Source organism: Microcebus murinus, chromosome X, assembly GCF_040939455.1.
Source record: "Microcebus murinus isolate Inina chromosome X, M.murinus_Inina_mat1.0, whole genome shotgun sequence".
In the NCBI taxonomy this organism is placed as follows: Eukaryota; Metazoa; Chordata; class Mammalia; order Primates; family Cheirogaleidae; genus Microcebus; species Microcebus murinus.
In genome coordinates this window covers 89709992-89733774 of record NC_134136.1, presented here as the reverse complement: position 1 = coordinate 89733774, position 23783 = coordinate 89709992, and the positions used below count along the sequence as shown (strand labels likewise).

At 41.6% G+C, this 23783-nt stretch overlaps 1 protein-coding gene across 4 annotated transcripts in view; it reads left to right on the top strand.

Moving 5' to 3' along the window:
• GPM6B (glycoprotein M6B) overlaps positions 1-23783 on the top strand; it is a 147514-nt gene that overhangs the window by 90172 nt on the left and 33559 nt on the right. The window contains exon 1 of one of the 4 annotated variants that reach the window (XM_012784792.3): positions 15487-15926. The exons of 1 other annotated variant lie outside the window; for it this stretch is intronic. In XM_012784792.3, the coding sequence (XP_012640246.1) occupies positions 15878-15926 (49 nt within the window). In that variant the 5' untranslated portion in view covers positions 15487-15877. Of the gene's footprint in view, positions 1-15486; positions 15927-23783 lie in introns of those variants that run through there. 2 more of the 4 variants (XM_012784795.3, XM_012784793.3) reach the window with 2 other exon arrangements.

The following is a 23783-nucleotide window of genomic DNA, read 5'->3' as shown; positions in this document are numbered from 1 at the left end:
TGAAGAAGCAGATCAGCCACCAGTGTTAGTCATTAAAGTGTCAACTGCTACTGGTTCCAAGCCCAAGACTTTTCTCATTGAAACTCTCAGATCACAAAGCTATGGTTTAACACACGTTTTGTTTGTTATCCTCAACAGGTGATGTAGGATCAGAGTTTAAGAGCCACTTATTGTCAGTACCACCTCGCATTGGGTTCGGAGTCAGCCTTGGCACACAACTAAGCTGCTACCCCTATTCATATCCCAAAGCTGGAAGCTAATGCATCATCTTGGCAAGCATTTTTCACACCTGGTACTGAGGGTATACTACACTGGACTGTCAAATGTAAAAGTTGAATGAAGTTGGAAGTTAAGCAAACTCTGAAAGTGAAACTTCTTGCCACTGATTTGAAACTCAGTGACGTTCGAGACACTTGTAGAGTTCTTGGTGTTTCATGCTGACCACTGATGATGGTGCTATGACTGGAAAATATCTCATTTAGTGACAGCTTTTAAAAAGGCTCATGTAAACGACTAGCTTTTATCTACACTAACACGTATTAAATACTTTATATAGCCAGGAACTCTTCTCACCTCTTTACTACATTTCCATTGAATCTTCCCAATCACTCTAAGGTCTGGGTAACTTGCTCCAGTGGTAGAGTTGGGGAAAATCTTAAACTCCTAGCTTTTGCACTGGGGGCTAGGACTCCCAATAAAACTGTGTAAAATTCCTGAAAGTATCAGAGAGAGAGAGAGAGAACTCCTGTCCCATATGTACCATAAGTACCCATTCAAATAGCATTTCTTCTATGAAGCCTTCTTGCTACACATCCTTTCCAGCCCCCTTCCAGCCCATCTGCCCTTCTTGCTGGCAGAGTTAAGCTTTGTGACATACGTGCCCTGTTGCCCCTATGGCTCCACCCATCTTTCCATGGGTTGTGTGAGTTCTGAGAGGCTGAGGACCAGATGGCTCTTCTTGGCCATTCAGCAACACCAATACCAATCGCCCTGGGCTAGATGCATGGACCCAGCACTCAGGGGCTGTCTAATCTGCTGATGTCCTCTGTGATCCCAGCTACCATGTCAGTACCCCCCACCCTCCAACAACAAAATAGGTAACTATTTGCTGAATAATAACTAAATGTTTGTGTCCTCCTTCCATGAGCCCCTTAGCTCCTCCAGTGAGAAATAATCTCCACTCTTCTTATATCCACAGTACCCAGCACATGGCTGGTGCTTGATAAATATGTATTAAATAAACAGATTAGTTATTAATAGTTGAAATGTTTAGGAGTGGTACGTCTTAACAGGATGACAAGTATGCATTTATTCCTATCATATACCTCTGCCAGTGCCCTGCACTTTGACATGCATTTCTGAGTGGGCAAGAATGAATGGGATCTCATCTTGGGAGCTGGGAATTGCCCCTAATCCAAGGTTCTCTGTTGAGAGTGGCTGGAGCAGGTGACCATTATCCATCCATTATACTCTGGCCAGGCAGGTTGACAAGCTCCATCCCAGAGCTTGATTGCCTTCATGAAAAAGCCTTTCAAACCCCACTCTATCCTCGCCTATTAATCATCACAACTACTTTTTATTGAGTGTTCCTAGGTCTTGTGCAAAGCCCATGGCATGCATTAGCTCACTTAATCCTATGGCGTGGTTTATCAGTGGCTTTTCATTAGAAAGATAAATTGACGTTAACAAGCATTGATTTCTAAAGATTTATGTTGTCTTCTCTATTGTGCTTTGTCTTGGCCCAATAAGATTTTACTTTTAAAAGATATTTTGTAAAAAGACATGAACATGTTTTTCCAAAGATATAGTGTATATTTTTAGGAAGAATTATCCCTGCCTAGCGTATACATTGTAGATTTGGCATTTGGGCCTCATCCTTAACAGAGTATTTGCTTTGCTAACGATGCATCAGGTAAAAACAAGAAAAGCATGTTTGGCTGTGATTCAAGAGACTTGAATTCTTTAGTCCTGTCTTTCCCAATTACAGCCTGGCAAAGGAGAGAAGAGCTAGATGGTTTTAAAATTTCCCTTCTGTTTTAGAATTCTGTGCACATAACATTTATTTTAAACAAGATCAGAAAATCAGAAGAATTAAACAAAATTCTTCTCATTGTAGTTTCTGTGAAGAAATACTAGGGTTTTTAAAAATTTTATTTTAGTGTATTATGGAGGTACAAGTGTTAAGGTTATGTATATTGCCCATGCCCCCCTCCCCCCTTGAGTCAGAGCTTCAAGCGTGTCCCTCCCCCAAACGTATCCAGTACCTTCATCTTAAATGCTTTGGTGGTAAAATGAAGGTACATGGCCTGCCCTCTCAGGGACCTAGGTGACATTGCCATCTTCATGGAATGCATCAAGAATAAAGCCCAGTGGCGGAGTACTAGAAACCCCCTCCTTTGAATTGACAGCCATCATTTAGTAACCACTTTGAAAGCACATTAGCCCATTCCGATTGCACTTGAATGCATGGCTAAGTGACCTCAAGTTCGTTGATTGAAAGCACAGAATGAATACAATTTTTAAAGTGTACTGGTATGTTGCCAATTATCTCTCTATCTTATCCCCAAATATATGGAGAGGGATTTTATCAAATGGCTTGTGAGGTCAATGTAGACAATAGCATTCACCTGATCTAGTAATCCCACTCAAAAAAATAAATTTGTTTTAGCAAATCATTGATGTAGAAATTATGAATGTATGATTACAGGAGAAACTATTAATAAAACTATCCGGCCTATCTAAAGTTATTGAGTTATTCGAGTGGGTACTTGTCATCTGCTGTACAAATCCCAGCATCATACACAGATTTTTAGGAAATGCTGAATGTCAGCTTAGAAAGAAGCAAAGATAATGGGCTCTGGGAAACTATTAGATGACTCAAAATGGTGCTCTAGAGATGATGATTCTATTAGTTAAATGAACAATGTCAAAGATGCAGAAGAAGATTTTAAATAAAATTGATCTATAAATACTCATGGGGAGAAAGCAATTTTTCTAATTTACTGTTATTTAAAAATGTTAAGTTTACAAATTAAGTATTTAAATGGAAAAGGAATGCAGGTTAGTTTGGTGTTACTTATTACTGAAGAACCTATGCTGGCTTCTAGCTATAAGTGTTCAGGAAGTTGTCTGTTGAAAAAAATCTAGAGTTTTTCAGTGATCAGAGTTAGAAATAGAAGACTTTTTTTTTTCTTTTTGTCTTAGTTCCCAACATCTCTCTGGCCTCAGTGATTGTAACAGCTTTGCAATCACAGCTAAAAGCTCTTTCAGGATCCTGCTATATGTTGTTTTCCAGCAAAATCATAAACTTTCACATCTAGCCGTGGCTAACATAACTAAAGTCCCAGATACAGCTGTGTGTGCCCAGTAGGTGGTTGGCCTTGTTTCCCACATTCATTCCTGAGGTTGCAGGCTCTACAGATTCTCCGACGGGAAGATGTTGTGTGCGATTTCATGACTCACTCCAGTGAGATCACTAAGATTTACTCTTCATTGGTTGCCCTTTCTACCCAATAGGATATTTTATGTCTGACTTGGCTGGGATTATTTTTCCAAGTTGTCCCAATGGTTTCCAGTTTTCAAAGCCCACTGACTATTTCAGTGAAATAAAGAACCCAAATACCTTCATCCTACTTCTCCTAATTTCCATCCCAGAAGACAAACAGATGAGACAATTTAACAAAAGATTGTATTTGAATAACATGAATATATTTAAACATGTGTGGTGGTTATCTTTTTTTGTGTGGATTCTCATCAGCAATGGACCGAATGAAATAGCTGATGGTTTTGTGCAATTTGTGTTTTATATCAACCCTGGACCACCCAGTGGCTGACCCAACAAGGCACTGGTTTTCTGTAGACTTTCCTCTGTGGGCTGTTAAATTATGTATCTACAAATCCTGGGTGCTTTCCTGAACTAGCAAAAGCAAGCATTCTACCGTCAGAAAGTAAATTTCAAATGCTACGTATTGGTAAATTACAAGTATTCTTGTTGGATAATCATGTTCTTCTGTAAATCAATGGTTTTCAGGCTTCGGTGTATTTCAGAATCTCCTGGCATGAGATTGCTCAGTCTGGGATATTCATCTTCCTCTGAGTAGGTAGCTTCAGGAAGGTCACACTCAGAGTAGAGGCAGAGGAAGGTGACAGCTACATGCTCACTCAGATCACCTGAATCCACCCTGGCAGTTAGAGTACTGGCAAATACCATAGTCTTCCTAGGCTATCAATATCCTATTTTGCTTTAATTGAAAAAGTATGTAGATATTTTGTTTCAATTGTATCTAAAATTACAATCCTCATTCCATGAAAAGATCTTAACCAATCTTTTTTTTTTTTTTTTTTTTTTTTTTTTTTTGAGACACAGTCTCGCTTTGTTGCCCAGGCTAGAATGAGTGCTGTGACATCAGCCTAGCTCACAGCAACCTCAAACTCAAACTCCTAGGCTCAAGCGATCCTCCTGCCTCAGCCTCCCAAGTAGCTGGGACTACAGGCATGTGCCACCATGCCCAGCTAAGTTTTTCTATATATATTAGTTGGCCAATTAATTTCTTTCTATTTATAGTAGAAACGGTGTCTCGCTCTTGTTCAGGCTGGTTTTGAACTCCTGACCTTGAGCAATCCACACACCTCGGCCTCCCAGAGTGCTAGGAGGATGGATGACAGGCATGAGCCCCACCACACCCGGCCCCAATCTTAAACTAAAACTCTAACAGATTTTAGTTTAGGGGAGAAGGGAACACATTAGAATGTAAAGTTTAATTTTTCAATTTTTATATATTCTATTGGATAGTGCTAAATTTTACCCATTTTGTTTCTAAAATATATTTCCAACCAGGTAACGGGGCCTAAGTTTTATTAGAAAATCTCCTTGTAATGGCTTTACTGGCTTCCATATTCTTTTTGCTCTTAGCAATCTGAACATAACTGCAGCGTAACTGCTTTGAGAGATTAAAAGACATAGGTTACTGAGGTCAAAGCTGAGAAAAACTTAATTGTGCCACGCACTTCCAAAGAAAGAGGTTCTGGCCTGTTGCGCCAAAGAATGCCGGAAGCCCAGAGCAATTTATCCCAGCTTCATTTACAGCCATTCCAGAAACACGGCCATAAACTTATGGTCCCCAAGCCCTGTGGTCTGCAGGTCCTGGCCTATAAGGGACTGGGCTGCAGAGCTCTGGCCCCTGTCTCGGCAGAACACACCCCTTCCCTCCCACCACCGTGGCAAGACATGAAACCAGTCCCTGGTGTCAAAAAGGTTGGGGACTGCTGCTGTCTCTCTCTCTCTCTTTTTCTCTTTCTCTTTCTCTGTGTGTGTTTTTCATATTTTGTAGCTGGTATGTGCATATGTATTTTATTCTAACCAGAACAGTGGAAATGCTGCACCAAACTTCAGTGTTTTGGTTTTCCTTCTTGACATGTGCACCTTTTACCACCATTCCCTCCCTTTGGCTTGCTGATGAGTGAGAATTCCATCGCCGCCTTTCTGCATTTGAAGCAAGTTGTGGTTGGAACAGGAAGCATGGCCTTTAGGACTGCCAGTGCTTACTGGGTCATAGCTAGAACATGCCTCCCTTGTATACTGACGTGGAGCCTTACTGACCTCCCCATGCATCGTGAGTGTACTGGAATCTTGGGCTTGTGGGGCACTGTGAACACAGTATGTGAATGAGGTAGCAAGGAGCATGTAGCTCCTTTGGTCACATGTGTGCAGCATTGTCCCATTGGACTCTAGTTGTAAAACACAGCTTCAAAGATATAATTATTAAGAATTTTGAGACAGTGGCATCAGAGTATCAAACCAAGCTGAGGCCCTTCTGAGGGCAGGGCTCTATGCCCATGTCATGCCCAGGAAGCTGGCTCTGCTTGCTCAATTCTCTGACATGAAGAAAGAAATCCCATTGTGCTTTTAAAAAAAAAAAAAAATCAGACGCAAATGTAATTTGGTCTTGAATACCCAGGTGTTAGCAATATTCTCCAGATTCTAGAAACCAATTGTGTCCGTCTGTGAAAGGGTTCCCTTGGAGGCATGTCACTCTTCGTCCCACTGCCTTACTCATCTCAGTTCCATTTATTTGCAGCCTAGTGAATCTCAGACATCATCACTTCCAAGCCATAGAGCCTCAGGGAGGGCTCTGGGACAATTTGAGGACAGAACACAGGGAGGTTGGGGGCGGGTTGGAGTGAGGAGTGCCCTTAGAAATCCAGTCAGGCCGGGCGAGGGCACAGAAGTGAACCTCTCAGGGACAGGGAAAGATCTGGAAAGACATGAAATCACCAGCTAGTCCTTCCTCTCTCCCCCTCTCCCTTGCACCTATATGAGGGTGGTGGGCACATGCAGAGCTTCCAGAATAGAGAGCATTTTGTCAGTGCTGTGTGGGAGGCCTTGTGCCGAGCTGTGTATGCAGCACCGCACGATCCTGACGCTAGCCTGATGCGGGATGCTCGCTCCTGAGTCCTTGCAGGAAATGGGGAAGCCAGGGTAAGAAAATGCTCCAGCCTCCATGATTTCTGGCGAACCGCTCCGGAGACATGACTAGGATCCCAATGGCTGGAGTTTAGCAGCTAACAAAGAGAGGTTTGCAAGGCCGGCCCTTGGTGTTGGCTGGGACATGCTGGGCAGACGAGTTAATTGGGAGCCCTCACAGGGAGGGCTCATTGATGATGTGCCACTCTTAATGAGAGGATCGGAGCTCCCCACAGGACGTGATAATGAATCAGGAAGCGTGTTGTCAGTAGATCAGCTGTCTCCTGTTGTATGCCTTGTGTACACAGGAAGAAGTGGAAACTTTCCTTTCTTAACCAAAACCACTTTAGAAACCCATCACCTGGTCCTTGTTTCTCTTTCTGTCTTTGGTTTTTTTTTGTTTTGTGTTTTTTTTTTGAGACAGAGTCTCGCTTTGTGTTGCCCAGGCTAGAGTGAGTGCCGTGACATCAGCCTAGCTCACAGCAACCTCAAACTCCTGGGCTCAAGCAATCCTCCTGCCTCAGCCTCCCAAGTAGCTGGGACTACAGGCATGAGCCACCATGCCCGGCTAATTTTTTCTATATATTTTTAGTTGGCCAATTAATTTCTTTCTATTTTTAGTAGAGACAGGGTCTCGCTCTTGCTCAGGCTGGTTTTGAACTCCTGACCTTGAGCAGTCCTCCCACCTCGGCCTCCCAGAGTGCTAGGATTACAGGCGTGAGCCACCGCGCCCAGCCTCTTTCTGTCTTTGTTCAGTGTGGGCTCATCATGTTGGGGTCCACCCCTGTGTGATGAGACATGGTAAGGGTAGCATTTGTCTTCTTCACTCCACCTGCCCAGGGTCCCCAAACCTCTGAAAGTTCGTCCCCAAGCAGTCCTAGACAGACTCCAGGCGATCTGTCTCCCTTGCTAAGACCAAGACCATCATACCTTCCATTCTGTCACCCGTCCAGTGGGGCTGGTGATCTGATGGTCTCCTCTGCGGCTGTGATGACTAAATCAAGACAAATGTATCCTGCTCAGTACCGGACTGGTTGCCCTTTTAACCTCCCTGTCACCACCCCTCTTTTCTAAGATGAAATTCCTTAAATCTTGAAGTTTGAAAGACTCTTCCCTTTCCCTCTATTTCCTCTTTCCTCCCATTTCAGGGGGAGAAGTATCCCATCTGGCCACCCACAGCTGGACCTCTGCCCCTCCTGTGATCACCAGTCATCATGTGTCCACCTTCACCTGCATCTTCCTAAATCTCTCTCTTTCAGTCGGCACTGCTACCACCTTTTCAGCATAAGACATTTTGGGGACTCTTCCTGTTTTATTCCTTAAGCTGCCTGCATCCTTCTCTGGCCTTTCCCTCACCACTAAATTTATTTTTTGTTTTGTTTTACATTTAGAGATGGGATCTCGCTGTGTTGCCCAGGCTGGAGTGCAGTGGCTATTCGCAGGTGTGATCATAGCTCACTGCAGCCTTGAAGTCCTGGGCTCAAGCGATCCTCCTGCCTCAGCCTCCTGAGTAGGTGGGACTGCAGGTGTTTGCCACCATGCCCAGCTTCCTCACTACTAAATGTCTTTTTTTTTTTTTTTTTTTGAGACAGAGTCTCACTCTGTTGCCTGGGCAACAGGCAACAGTGCTGTGGCATCAGCCTAGCTCACAGCAACCTCCAAGTCCTGGGCTCAAGCGATTCTCCCACCTCAGCCTCCCGAGTAGCTGGGACTACAGGCATGCGCCACCATGCCTGGCTAATTTTTTGTATATATTTTTAGTTGGCCAATTAATTTCTTTCCATTTATAGTAGAGATGGGGTCTCGCTCTTGCTCAGGCTGGTTTCGAACTCCTGACCTTGAGCGATCCGCCCGCCTCGGCCTCCCAGAGTGCTAGGAGATTGACAGGCGTGAGCCACCGCGCCTGGCCCACATTTCTTTAGAAAGCAGGCTGCCCCTGCCACCTCCTCTTCGCTTCCCAGTCCTCCCATAGCCCCTCTATAAATTGATTTCCAGTCCAGTTTTTGTGCTGACACTGGCGAGGAAATTGGAATTTTCCATTTCAGTGGCCTTTGCCAAGTTTTTGCCTCCTGGCTGCCTTGCCTGCGAAACACCCCCTCCTTCTTAAAATTCCCTCCTCCTCTGTGACAGGGCCCTGTCCTGGATCTTTTCCAATGTCCTCTGCATCCTTTGAGGGTGGCTCTCCCACTAGAGACCCCCTGAATTTGGTGGCACCTGCAAGGCCTCCTCCTCTGTACCTTCCCCCTTGGCATCTCACCCGCCCCCGGGATGATAATTGGTTCCTCTCTGCTGATGACGCCCAAGTCTTCACTTCCAAACGCTGCTCAGACTGAGCAGCTGCACAGACGCCGCCCACGTGGCTTCCAAACTTGATAGTCTCTTACTTTCCTCACCTGCTGTGGGTTGAAACGCCAACCCCCGTACCTGTGGATGCGACCTTATTTGGAAATAGGGTCTTTGTAGACATCATCAAGTTAAGATCAAAGGTCATAGTTGATTAGGATGGGCCCTGGTCCTTATAGGAAGAGACAGACACACAGCACTACGTGATGAGAAAGGCAGAGATTGAGTTAGAAGCTGGGAAATGTCAAGGATTGCTGGCCACCACCGGAAGCTAGAAAAGGTAAGGAAGGATCCTCCTCTAGAGCCTCCAGAGAAAACATGTCCCTGCCTACACCTTCATTTCAGACTTCTGGCTTCCAGAACTGGGAGAGAATAACATCTGTTGTTTAAAGCCACCCAGTTTGTGCCTCTGTTTCAGCAGCCCTAGGAAACCAATCAATGCATCACCTGATCTTCCTCAGTTCCCTTCAGCACTCACCACCTGTTTAGGGATCCTAGCTGGGAGTCTCGGGATCAACCCCCAAAGTCCCCTCCCTCACCTTGATGGCCACTTTCTCATTTGTGCCTCAGCTGAGTACAGAGTCTCCACCTCCTCCCTAGTCAAGTGTCATTGCCTGGACTCTGGCCTCTTTGGACTCCTGTCCATCCATCAAACTGCCCTGTGGATAATTTTCCTAAAACAGCTCCGATTATGTCGTGGTCGTGGCAGCACACATTGTATGTGTCCCACCTGCCTCCTGCAATTGGCTGCATATTGGAATTCCCTGGGCAGATTTGAACGCTCTCATGCCCACCACACAGCCCTGACTGTCAAATCGGAATCTGGGGGTGGCACCTGGCATCAGGATTTTCTAAAATTGCCAGATGATTCCAGGGTTCAGCCAGGCCTGAGAACCATTTGCTGATAGAACATCACAATAGCCAGAGGAAACTTAGGGAAGAGAAGGTAGATCTAAGGCAGTGGTTCCCCACGGGGGGTGACTGTACCCTCCAGGAGACATTTGGCAATGTACAGAAAGGTTTTCGGTCATGAAAGCTGGGGCGGTGACACTGGCATCCAGAGAGTAGAGGTCAAAGATGCTGTTCCACATCCACAATACCCAGGGCAGTCCCAAGGCAAGGAATGATCCTGTTCCAGTTGTCACTAGTGCTCTCGTGAAGCAACCCTGATTTAAGAGAGGAGAGAAGCAGCAATGCCGACCTTGACTTTGAGACAGACAGATGCAGCGGACACCAGGGAGAACAATGCACTCACCGCCTTGTGCCGAAGTACTGCCTGTGCTGTGCCCATTCGACAGCCCGCTATGTTGAGTCTTTTCATGCCACACTTGTTTACCTCGTGTAAAGCCCCAGCCTGCTGCTGCCAAACTTATTCTCTTGCCTTTTAAAAATGATGCTTGGTGGAATTTTTTTCTCCAGGAGAGAGAGGCTCATTACGCCCCAAGTTGGCTTTTGCCAAACACAGCAATCACTATTTCAGTGGCTCCTGAGGGTCTTAATGAGGGCACTGCCTGTCATTAAAATAAACGCCTGATTAGGTTGAGAAGAGATTGGCTAACAGAAGCTCCCGGTGTGCTAGTCGCCATCAGCATTAGTTTTCCGATGGTGGCCTGTCTGGGCACCACCTCTACTGTTAAAAAGAAGCCCTGTTCACGATGGCTTATACTTACGGAGCTTTACAATTCATAAGCGTCTTCATATACATCACCCTGTTCAATTTGTCATTTCAGCTCTTAGCTTTATGCAGTGTCATTTCCTATAAAGGAAATTATAGCAAATATATAGGAAGTACTGAAGAAGCACATGAGAAAACAGAATAATAAGAGTAAGGATCAAAAGGCATTTTTTTAAAACCCACATTGGATGAAAAATTAGAAATTTAATCCTGGTAATGGGGGACGGAGGCTTTGCCAAATTGATACAGCTTTGGGAAAGTCTAATTATAGAAAGGACTCAAATCTAGACAATCGTATTTTAAATCTCTGGCTCTGTACGGTATGTCTAGCTTCTGTGCTTTTTAATTTATGCAGCACTTTAAACACAGCCAAGAATTATCAATATTTTAAATATTATTGCTACTTTATATAAAAGTATCTTTTCTGCCTGCAATGTACTATGTAAGAATTCTGTCTGCATTTATAATTCTATTCTCTCCAAGTACAGAGAAGGCCCAGATATTTGCCACTAGGACACAGCTTTGATTTTTATCATGGGGAATTATATGAAAATAAGAGTCACTTAACAAAAATTTCTTTTCAAACGCAATTTATTTAAAATCCATTCAAGCAGGTGTGAGGGATTTTTATACTAGAATGTGACGTGAGGTTCCTTGGTTCTGGGGTTGTTGCTCTGGATATTGATTTCCTTCGAGTGGCAATGAGGAAGGGGTGTGTCTCATGTACCATAAATGTTCCATGAAACATTGGGCTGAGCTCAATGGCTCACACCTATAATCCCAGCACCTTGGAAGACTGAGGCAGGAGGATCGTTTGAGACCAGCCTGGCAACTTAGCGAGACCCCGTCTCTATTAAAAATAAAAAGATTAGCCTGACCTAGTGGCACATACCTGTAGTTCCAGCTACTTGGGAGGCTGAGGCAGGAGGATGGCTGGAGCCCAGGACTTGGAGGTTGCTGTGAGCTATGACGATGCCACTGCACTCTAGCTTGAGCGACAGAGTGAGAGCCTGTCTCAAAAATAACAACAACAACAACAAAAAAACAACAACATGAAAATGGTAGAGGAATTAGGAGAAGGAATTTAGAAATATTTTTTCCCATTTTTTAGATTTTTTAAATTTTTAATTATGAGTACATGATAGTTGTATATCTTTATAGGGTACATGTGATGTTTTGATACAGGCATATAATGTGAATTAATCAATATCACAGTAATCAGGGTATCCACTACCCCAATTTACACCATTTTACTTAACTCTATGCCCTTCACAGAACCTTTTTGTAATTCCGTAATCTCACTTTGGCCTTATTTCCCTGCTTTTCTAATTTTTCCTTCTTAGACTCCCTTTTACCCTCCTTTACCTTTATATTTAAAAGTCAATGTTCCCTAAGTTCTAATCTTGGTGTGTTTGGAATCTGCATCTTTCCCTGGTCATTTGTGTACCATTCATTTAAAATATATTTGTTAAGGACCTACTGTGTGCCGAGAACTGTGGTAGGAGCTGGTGACACAACAGAGAACAAAGACAAAAATGTCTGCCTCTAGGGCAGAGACAGTCAACGAGTAAGTGTCTAGATAGAGCAGAGTTGGCTCATGACTAATGCTGCGATGAAAAGCCCAGGTAAGGGATGTGGGAATGTCAGGTGTTATTTTAGACAAGAGACTCAGGGAGAGTCTCCTGAGAAGGTGGCATTTGAGCAAAATGGGACTTCTCATGCTCACAAGGCTGCCTCCACACTGAAGGCTCCCAGGTGCTCGCCTGTGGCCAGCCCCTCTCCTTTGCAGCCATGTTCCTGATGCCTCCTTGGTAGCGCCTTAAACCACACTTGCTCCTCACCCTACCAGAATTCTCCCTCCTATGTGCTTCACAGCGTGCCCGTCTCCTCGCTCATCTGAGCTAGAAACTCTAGACACCCCTTCAAGTCCTCCTCCCCTCCCCATGCACGCACATCTAATCAGACGACATCCGGGTCCTCACCCCTCCCCGTGCACGGTTCAGGCCTGCACTGTCTCTTGCTTGTACTGTCTTGGGAGACTCCTGACTCGTTTGCCAGCCTCTGGGCTCATCCTGCCCCCCGACCCTGTCTTCCACATTACCAGCAGAAGGACCTTGTAAAACACAGGTCAGATCTGCTTTCACACCTTCCATCTTTACCCACTGCCTCTGGGATTAGCAGGGGTTCAGCCTACCTGTTTCCCAGCCTACTGGTTCAGCCGTCTCCCAGCAGTCCCTTCTACACCCACCGCATGCACCCTCTGCTCTGCACCTTCTGCCAGAAAAGTCATTTTCCCGACCCTTTCACAACACCCTCCTTTTCCTTTCATATGCTCTTCAATTTTTTCTGGAACACTCTTCCCCTTTCCTACCCTACCCTACCCAGCAGGTTTCTAACCATACTGCAATAGCCAACTCGATTCTGCAAAGCTTTTCCCAAATCCTCTTTCCCCTCCACCCATTTTCTTTGTTGCAATGCCATAGTGCTTATAGCAAGTAGGAGCAGCCTGGTATAGAAGGTTCTGTAGTCTGTGGGTTACCTGGAGACAGGCACCATCGCGTGGGCACGTCCGTGCAGCTCGTAGGTATTAACACTTGAAGGGTTATTCCCTGCATGTTTACTGAGCTAGCTGGAATTCAAAAGACTTTCAAATATGTAAGTTGAACCGTGTGAAACTGCTGTTCTTAGTATCAGCAATTTCATATGGTTCAGTCTAATAGCTCCATTTTGTGTCAATATCTGTTATTCCTATTTTGGCTTTCAGAAATATTCTTACCTTCACCCAGACTACCTGAGAGGATGGGGCTCAAAGAAATATTTTCAGCTCATGGCCAAAAATAGGATGCAGATCTCAGAAAGGTTACAAGTATCTACTCTGTTTTCTCTCTTGCGGTTGGCAATTTTTCCATCATTTTTTTTTTCCTGATTCAAATGGTTTATCATGAACATCAGTGAGATTTTGAGGCTGTTTATAAAGTGGTACAATGGTAATTTCTAGAATTGTCGTACATTGTCATCTTAATGAGAAGAAAATGATGAAGTTGTAAATAAGGCAAAAGCAATGAATTGTTCATTTACATGTGGTTTTTCAGAGTGAAAATAGGTAATATCAACTGGAAGGTGTGAATGTCTTGTCTAATTTTGATTTCTATCACAATCATACAGAATTAGAGTTGTCCTTAAATTAAGAATGCCTTTCATACTCTGCCTTCCCACCTGTATCACTGTTAAACTAATATTATTAAGCAACTGCCAAAAAATTATTCTACTCTGCCAGTTCTATAATTGAATGACTTTGCTAGACACTTTTTAAAAACCAATAACATAGCTAATCACAATGTCCTCTTTTGTGCTGAATTGGATTTGGGTTTGGTTTTAATTCTCATTGGAACTGCTGAGGGGAAGAAGCTTGTCACACACCAACACTTGCTACATTTCTGTTTAAATGTACCTAAGTAGTCTCTGCAAGAAATGTTTAAGACTGTCTCAGTGTAGGACATGTCATAGGGTTTTCCCATGAAGGTAGTTATGTCACCAATGAATCTTTTTGCTAAAGTCTATAGTTTTAGGCTTCCATGCTTCTCAGTCCCCTCAGCAGGAGATCATAAAATGGGTTGGGACCTTAATTTAAGGGAATATGCATTTGATTGTGGGCGTGGTCTTCTAGGACAATGGGTAAAGGGAAAAGTGAGAAAGTAAGATATAAAATGCAAAGAATATGTTGAAACAGGCTAAACTGGTTTTCAAAATCTTTCCTAGTTTAACAAGTCCAGAGGTATTAAATGTAAGAAGGTTTGGGGGATTATCTAAAACCAAGGTATTAAAAGATCAGGTTGTTTGTTAGAAGATTTTGATTCAGGATCTTACAAAAATTTTTTCAAGGAGTTGAGCAACAAACCTTCAAAACTTAGAGTGTTTTTAGGAGATGGTGGTCTCCAACCTGTCTTTGTTTGCTTCCAAGATGGGTGTTATAACCAACTAACAGACTGCTTCTACTCAGGGACTCCTTCACCCTGTGGTTATCAGTGGTCTTGTCTGTATTTGACTGAATTTCTGTAATTTTTTATAGGGACATTGAAGGTTAGTGGGTCAGCCAAATTTGTTAAAAAAAAAAAAAACTACAGAAATTAGTGATGCTTGGAAACATATGGCTCATAATCATGATAAAGGCTTATATGCTGAGATGGGTTGAGAATGTCAGGCCCCATGTTATCTGGGCTTGTAAGAAAGCTTGTGAAACCAGCAATCAAAATCATTATTGGTCTCCTAGCCTTTATGCTAAATATTTGCTCCTGAAAATATCCCTTTTGACTTGGAGAGAGGGGTTCTAACAAATAAAACTTCATCTAGAAATGATCACATCCAATTAAAAAAAAAACCATTTTGATTTGCAAGAAACCCCCAAAATGTCAGCTAGATATACTTGTAAATGTGTTATGTTTATTTTTAAATAAGGAAGGGTGCCTTTTTATAAATTAGGCTTGGGCTGAAGTTTCTTTTAACTGTCATATGCATTAACTATAGACAAGGGAGTGGATTCTAATACCAAATTGCTACATTGCTATTGTTAGATCCACCTTTGGGTTTTCTTCTCTCTTATGCATTTTTCTCCCCTCTTTAATTTATAGTTTTAAAAATCAGTCCATATTTCTAGAAATTGTGTGAAAGACAAATATTAAAGAAAGTAAATAAAAACAGAGACCATGAGCACATCCTTTGAACATGCTTTGCCAGGGTCGAGGAGGCAGATGAAATAAAACTGTAATTTGCCATACAGGGGTTGCATGAGAAAGCAAGCGTCATACTTATGTGAAGACACGTGTCCTCCTGAGAGACAACATATATTGTGGCCGACCAACTAGGTCACGTGGTGGGAGGGGGGCTCTTTTCTTTCTCCTCCACATCCCCTCCTCTGATGTCACAAATCTATTCTTTCCTGGGAGAATTAATTAGCATTCATTGGGTGTAGTTGGCTAGAAGAAAGGAGGGAGAGAGAGAGAGAGAGAGAGAGATCTCGAGAGATCAAGATCTTAAGACAGCAAGGAGGAAGAGCGAGTGGGGATCAGGTCCTTCCCCCTGGAGCTGCATTGAGACTGGAGGTGCAATCAGGCACAGAATAGCTGTTTTATAACTGGGATCCTCGGTGACGTATGGCTGCCTGCTCCTTGGCAGCTGTCTTTATGGACCAGTAGGCAGAGCGAAATTGACGCTGACAAGACTTTTGCATCTTGGAAGGGACTGTGATCTACTGTAGCGCAGCACAGAGCCTCTCAATCAGACGGGTGTGAATAGGAGACGGAGGGGAGTCCAAAAGAAAAGGAAGAGGAGGAAAAAAAAAGCGTGTGTTAGGGGGAGCAGGGGAAAAGGCATTTTTGGTGGATGGTGTGAAGCCAGCCATGGAAACTGCAGCCGAGGAAAATACCGAACAAAGCCACGAGAGAAAAGGTACCCAGCACTCTGACAATAGCCTGTTTAAAGCTTTTCACTGGGGGGGTGCTTAAAAAGGGTTAGCCCAGTTTTGTCTCTCTTTTAAAACGGTGAGACAATCCTTATGGCACAGTCTTGTTTTGGGGGTTGTTTTTTTCCTGTGGCTGATGTTAAATTAATAGAGCAGCCTCTCTTCATTCCTGTTCCAAATCTTCCTATCGAACATGATATTTCATAGAGGGATGTCTGCAGTTTGTTGCCTTGGGCAGATGGATTGGGGAAACTGTCTTTTTTTTTTAATTAATATAATTAATCATGATTTAGGTCCTATGTTCTGCATGTTATATTCCAGGGACATGGAATGTGTTGTTTTTTTGCTAATTCTAGGGTGGAACTGGAGGGGCATGCATATTGATTTTGCTTTAGTTCTGCTAATGCTGTAGTGATTTGGACATTCTTAATGTTCTTACTCTAATATGATTGCTCTGTCCGTGTATCAGGCCCTGGCTACGACATTTAATAATCATTTCCAGTTGCAGCTTCAGAGAGGGGACGTCGGCTCTGTCACCTAGTGCTGATGGGAAAGGGGGTCTCTTGCTAATTACTTGGAGACTCTAGGGGGGGGGGAGCAAAATTGATAAAGGGTCCTCCTGTTCCTTAAAGGGAGCATGCCATGATTTTGATATGCGGAATGGCCTTTTCGAGGAATAATTGTTTTTTGCAGTAAGAAAATGGCAGAAAATAGAAACTGAAATTAATCTTTTCCCTAAATAATAACCAATCTTGAGTTTGATGCCCCATCGAATCAGCTCAGCCACTATTAGGTTAATGGTATCTCACTGCATCGTGATTTATCTCCTTCACTCGAAGTTAAAGGCGCTGTCATAAATGCACAAAAACATATTCTGTAACCGCAGTGGCTCTAATATCAAAAGCCCTCATGCTAGGGTTATTTCTCACGGCCCTTGCATCCACTGACGGTCACTAAACAATGGTAATTCTCCAGGATGGAGGCACAACTTTGTTTTACTAAATACGTAGATTCAACCATATGAAATTGCTGATAGTCAACCATTTTAAACCTTCAAAAATGGCAATTATATGTACTTCAACCTAACAGTATGCTGGCGTAAAGGCTGCTTGCTTTTATATACAATTTCATCTGTACACAGTAACATTTTATCCTAAACAGAGAAATTTTGTTTTTTAAACCAATTTTCCTTAAGTATGACCAAATACATGTAAAATTTGCCATGTTAACCATTTTTAAGTATATAATTCAGTGGCATTAAGTACACAGCAATTTAATTTTAAAATTGGTAGTTTAATCTTTGCATCAAACCTACCTCCCCCCACCAAATACCCACCCCATCTTTTTTTATATGTGTCTTTTTAAAAAAATAAAAACTTCATGAATGATCAATTAGCAATTAGAGAAGCTCTTGGGAATGCTCATCCAGTTGAGGAAGTGAGGTAAAAGTTTAAAGATTCGTTGCCATAATGATTAGAGACTAAGCTGATTGCGTGTTTTTTGGGGGGGGGGGGTATAATAATACAACATTGTCCCAAAGAAGCCCTATCACAGTTTATAGCAATTTTTCCCTAAAATAGATGATTTTATTTCATACATGCTTTTATTTTTATTAATGTGGTGTTTGCCTGTGGCAGATAAAACTGTTTTGGTCTCTGCAAGACATTTTGGTCTCCGCAAAAATATACCTTGTTTTTTTCTCCAAAAGCAAGCAAGGGACGTATGACCAATATAAAACCTTTACTACACAATTGTGTATCTCATCATCTTTTAGTCTTATGAGCTATTATTTTACATCAATTAAATATTATTTAACAACAGATCTACAGGTTGCCACTACCTCCTTGACAAATTGAATACAAAAGCTCACTAGCTATGGTTTTAGAGACGAAATTAGAAGCAAAGATAATTCCTGGTGGAACTTTTAAAATTACCTAAATTTCGAAACACTAGCTACTTGGTAAATAATTCAAAAATACCAAGCTACCGAAAGCTAGCGTCACACGTATAGGACGTGCTCGAACAAGAATACCGGCCAGGGAATTTATTTTTCCTGAGCCGCAGCAACAGGGGTTGTGATCGTTATGTGACCCACCATAAATGCTGATCTGGGAGGTGGTTTATCTACTAATCTGCATTTAGATGAACAAGTTCATATGCCAGCTGCACAAAGTCAAAACTCACACGACTATCTTCTTTGTAGTTGCCCAGTTTGCTTGCCCGTGGTCATTAAGGTACACGTAGGCATAAGACGATAGCCACAAATGATTATGCATGCTTGTCACTCCACTGTTCCTTCAGATTTGATTTTAAGTTTATAAAATGTTTATTTCATTGAAATTAACATTTAGAAATTTGACCTAATTACTTATAGAATGTGTTATGTAATTCTTGAGCTGGTAGATGTGTTTTTCTTTCTTTTAAGCCTTTCAGCAAGGGATTTTATTTACTTAATTTAATCCTATACATTTATCACTTTACACAGTTTTTTATGCATATATATTTTTTGCCTTCCATTTCTCTTTTCTTATCTGTTTTCAATTATTGGTGATGGGGCAATGCCTGTCTCTTAATTCGGGGCATTATTATGCAATGGCTAGTACCCAATAGCTTTGAATGAATAGCCGTGGATAATTATTACAATGTCTATTAAAAATATAAATTAAACTTAGATTTATAAATTGACCTCCATTTTCTAGTTGGGGTTTTTCCTGGGAGTTTCGACAGAAAAACACATCCCAGCTACTGTGATTCACTGATTCCTACAAAGACAGCTCTTTCTTTACACTAAATCAGAGTGACTTTGTTCCTACTTTTGACTGTCCATGAAATAGGAAATCATTTGTGTTTTTCAAACAGTCTTAAAGCTTTTATCACAGAATACCAATATCATGGATGACCAAAATTCACCAGAATTATTTAATAGATATTTAAGGATTTTTAAGGAAAGCAAGCAGGTTTTCCTAGACAGATAAAAGAAATGCCAAATTATTCCAAATAACAGCTTTTAAATTAAAAGCATTAAATTAAATCAAAGTGTGAGGATTGAGTAAGCAGATTTACTGAAATGGGATAAGTGGAGGAAATGAATAAGACGGAATCAAAGGAAATAGATTATGAAACCCAATAATAAAATGATGGAGAGCAGGCTTCCATTGATTTTGGTGGAGCATTACTTGATGTCATTTCATTTGTGGAAACAAATGCATCTGGAATTGCTGGGCACACTTAATCACTGGGTAGAAAAACAATTGAATCATAACTTTGTATGCTCTATTATGTGTAAAAAGTATGTGTTATGAAAATTATTTTTTATATGTAGGAAATTGAAATCTGAAACAATTATCCAGAACTCCAGGCATCCTAACCACACAGAAAAAAAAAAAATACAGTAAATGGGAACAGGGGTAATTTAAAATAAATTATAGGATATAGTCAAAGTAAGAAATGAATTCAATTATTGACTTTGTTTAAAAAATTAACACATCCATTTAAATCTTTTTGATCAAATAGATATTTCTTACATGTCTTTTTTAATTTAGCAAAATGTGTGCCGCTTTGGCTCTCCTTTTTTATTTAGGAAGAAAAGCATTCTTCTAGAATACATGACTTGCATGCTAAAAACCCAAAGGGACACATTTAACAGGTTACACTATTCCTGATGATCTACAAATTACTGGATTTTGAGATTTTTGTTGACATTTTCTAACTTGGTTACATGAATATGGTACAGAGAAAGTCTTAGATGCTGTTATTCTCTAAGAATTTGCCAAGGTAGACATCTGAAGAGATGGTGTCTAGGGAATAGGCTGTAGAGAAAAGTGCCCGGCCAGATGGTGCAGGACATATGTGGTAGGTATGATATGGCTTCCTTTGAATTTCTTTTTTTGTTTTTTGGGGGAAAATTTAACTGTGGAAAAAAATCTCAGTGAGCCTTGATACCTCTCCTACTTTTACATTATCAATTCGATCAGGATTTTTTTTTTAAGATTTGGCCTTGCTATTTCATTAGAAAAAAAAATTCTGGCCCATTTTTGGAAATTTAGATTTGCCCTCCTTGAAACTGAGTGTAAATCCTGAATTAAGATTATAATTTTTAAGATCACATTTCTCTGCTGAATTACAGGGTCAATTTGGAGTAAGCAATCTTAATAAAATGACCATCAGTCTTGATGTATCTGAGAACATGCAAAATAGCCAGTGTCCCCATGACTTAAGGTTACCCTCATTGGGACTGGTGATGAATTAGATTGGCCCAAAGACACTGTCTTGCTTTTTTCTCCTTTGGATCAAATATACATACATATGAAGTAGTTGGCCAGGAATAGGGATGGCTACAGGATAGAGGAAGAATACAACCACAATGGCTTTTAAGAGAGGGAGGTTATAATCCCAGCTTCGCAAATATGCTTTGTTGTTCATTCATTTGTCCATTTATTTAATAATGTTCTCCTTTGAAAGGTCATCCTTCCTCTATCCTCTCAGCTCACGTTATAGGAGTAGAAGGGCACTAAGTCATCTTAGGGACCATTAGGAATAGTATAATCTTGATTCTAATCATAATTTTGCTGATTGGTGGCAGATTAAATGACAGACAACAATGCTATAGAAGAGAATTTTGATCCTTAGCCAGCCCAGTGATAATTCTCTTCAGAGAGGGTATAAGAAGAGAAAATAATTTCTTATTTTCTAGATTGCTTTTATTAATTGCATTAACTTCTTTATGTATTCAAGCCTTACTATACTATATTCGAAATCGGGGATCAACATACTTTTTCCACAAGGGTCAGATAGTAAATATTTTAGGCTTTGTGGGCCACACAATCTCCATTGCAACTGCTCAGATCTGTCATTGTAGCATGAAAGCAGCCATAGATAGTAACTAAAAAAAATGGTAGATGTGACTATGTTCCAATAAAACTTTATTTACAAAAACAGATGGTCATTATTTGCCAACCTTTACTATATTATCTATGGTATTATTATGGCTTTTCTTTAATATTTAAATAATACCTAAAAATGAAGGATGAAAAATATAGCTCTGAAAGACATTGCCCGGTGATTAGGGTCTTTTTAGGAAGCTCAGTATTTGTCACTCCAGTTGCTTCTAGTAATAATTTCCTAGATGTTGAAAAACACACCAGTCTACAGTTCAGTTGTGCAGCCTTGTCACTAAATTACATTATCTAAGTAAATGGGGGAAAAGAAAGGAAAGAAGACATTGTTTTGCTTTCCATTTTTGCAGTTTCCCATTGTTTGTTTCCTGCCCACCTTGGGTGATGACTATTCACAGTCCTGTCTGTCTCCATGATGTGTCATCATTCACCCCATCTGTCTCTACTCTCTAATGGGGAACATTTTGCAGTCTTCCTTCTGTAGGGCATCAACCATTTTCCCATTTCTTGCCAGGCACCCAGAATCAACAGGATATTTAATATACCTTTTGAGCTGAGGCATCCTCTAGGAATCCTGTGACTCCCTTCTAAGTGTTGGGACCCTAACCTTGGGATTAAAATGTATACTGTGCTCTTTAAAATTTTATGAATATTTATGATATTTATGGATATTTATGAATATTTAATGCCTTTATTTAAATTTGGCTCAAAAATATAAAACAGGAGTGACTTTCTTTTCCTTCACATGTCAAGATTTACTGTTAAGTATTAATCCAGGGGGGTTAGAAAACATCCATCTAGTTGCAGATCCCATCTCTGCATCTGTTGGATTTAGTCATATTTTTATTTAGAATTAAGGGTCTCAGGCATGGCTGCCATGTTCTTCCTAGAAAACATATTAGCATTGGGTAGTCCATGGTTTTGCATTGTTGTTGCCTGGCAGCCTGTGCTTGCTTGCCCGGATGTCTGAAGACTTCCCCATCCACGTGAGGAGGTAAGCACAGAGCATGGCCAAACCTCTGCAGAGATTCCCTGAATTGCATGGCCTGTCTTGGGTGGGTCCCAGGGTGCTCCATTGCTTTCAACCACATATTTATTCAGCAAACATTTATTGGGAACCTACTGTGTTCTGGGCATATAGAGGTAAATTTCTTTAAAGGAGGATGAAAAATTTCAGATCCAAAGTGATAGAGCTGCTTAGGCTCCTCCCCTAGCAGGGGTCTATGTGGAGGGCTCACAGCTACTTTGCCAAGAAGAAATCAGATCACACCATGAGGCAGCTTGACCTCCTTCTGGTTCTTTCCATCAGCCCCAGTGGGTTTCCTTGTCTTCGGAGAATGTGACACACCTACATCCGAGAAAGAATTCCCTGATCAGTAAAGCAAAAATCTAAATCCAGGGAAGGCTGAGAGTTAAGAACTTTAAGAAGCCTGAGATAACAGCAGCAGCTCAGGGCCTGAGCCATTTCTTTAGGAGACACAGAAACAAACTCATCTCCACATGGACCTCAGAAAAAAGCTTGTTGAGCTAACTGCTGCTGGTAAAAGAGGAACAAATTGCAGCAAATGCACAGGCCACAGGAGGATAATATGGTGGTTTCAGAAGTGTGTCCTCTGCAGTCACAGCGTCCAGGTTCACACGCAGGCTTCTCTACCCCTGGCTGAGCAATCTGGGCAAGTGATCATTACCTTCTCGTTGCCCTCGGCTGTTTCATCTGCAAAGATGAAATAACAATAGTATCTATTTCACAGGGTAGTCGTGACAGATGTAACGGGGACCATGTGCTGAGCACGACTAGCACATCATAAGCACCCCATAAATTACAGCTGCTATCATCATTCCTGACAACAAAAACAGCAGCAAAAATAGTTTCGTTGTGCAGTTCTGGTCTTATCCTGGGATCTTTTCTCCCCCCTTTAAACAAGACATTTTTACCTTACCTTGAAGTCAAAAAGGTTTTTTGGTTTTTTTTCTCTAAAATACCACCTAGAAAAGTATGTCTCTGCTTCCCAATCTGAAATATCTAGAAAATTTGCAGAGGGAGTGGCGAGTGCAGTTGGTTTTTCATAAAGGCCTGTGAGGTTTAAGGTGTACCCGGTCAGAGTACACGAGTCACGTGCTGCATCCTTCTCTGCAGTGGTCTCAGCTGCCAAGTGGAGAATTAGAACCTGCTTTTTGATGGAATAATTACATCAGTGCCAGAATCATTTTTTTAATCCTTAAGTATTGGTGGTATCCCAGATTATATGACCCCTTGTTGGGTTTTATGGGATTCAACTGGCCGTAGCTACCTTAATAGTCTCTTAAAGATTTCAAGATTCTAATTCAACTAACAGTTACCCAAAGCCTACTCTGTGCCAGGCAAATTGGTAGGTATTTTTCTCTCTAATCCCCTAAGAAGTGGGAAATATTAGTCAAATTACCAGATAGAGACTTGAGTCCTCGGGGGGCTAGTTGTCATCCTGCGTGTGAGTAAGTAGTGGTTTGAGTCCCCCAAGACCAGGAGCCCTTTCTCAATAACATGCTGGGAGATAAGTGGAACCAAATTTAATCCAGAACATTCTAGACTCTGACATACTGAGTTTCAGATAAGGTGACAGAGAATGCTGCAGATGTCAGTGGGAGGACAGGCATTTCATCCAAGATTCAGCAGGCCATGGGATTATTTGCCAGATTTTCAGGACCAGAACTGGGTGCCATTATGGAAAGGGAGCTTGTGTTCACCTTTGCTTGTGCAGCTGGCAATAATTATAGTGCTCTGTTGGTCTGAAAAGGAAATGAACAGAAAGAAAAATATTATTGTGAGAAGCCAAATTTTCACTATAAATAGTATCTTCTCCAAATAAGCATTTTAGGGGGGTGGAGTAGAGAGGAGATAGAGAAAATAAAAAAAAAAAAAGATAATTTGGGTGATTTGTATAAACTTAAAATTCAAAAATGGAGGAGGAG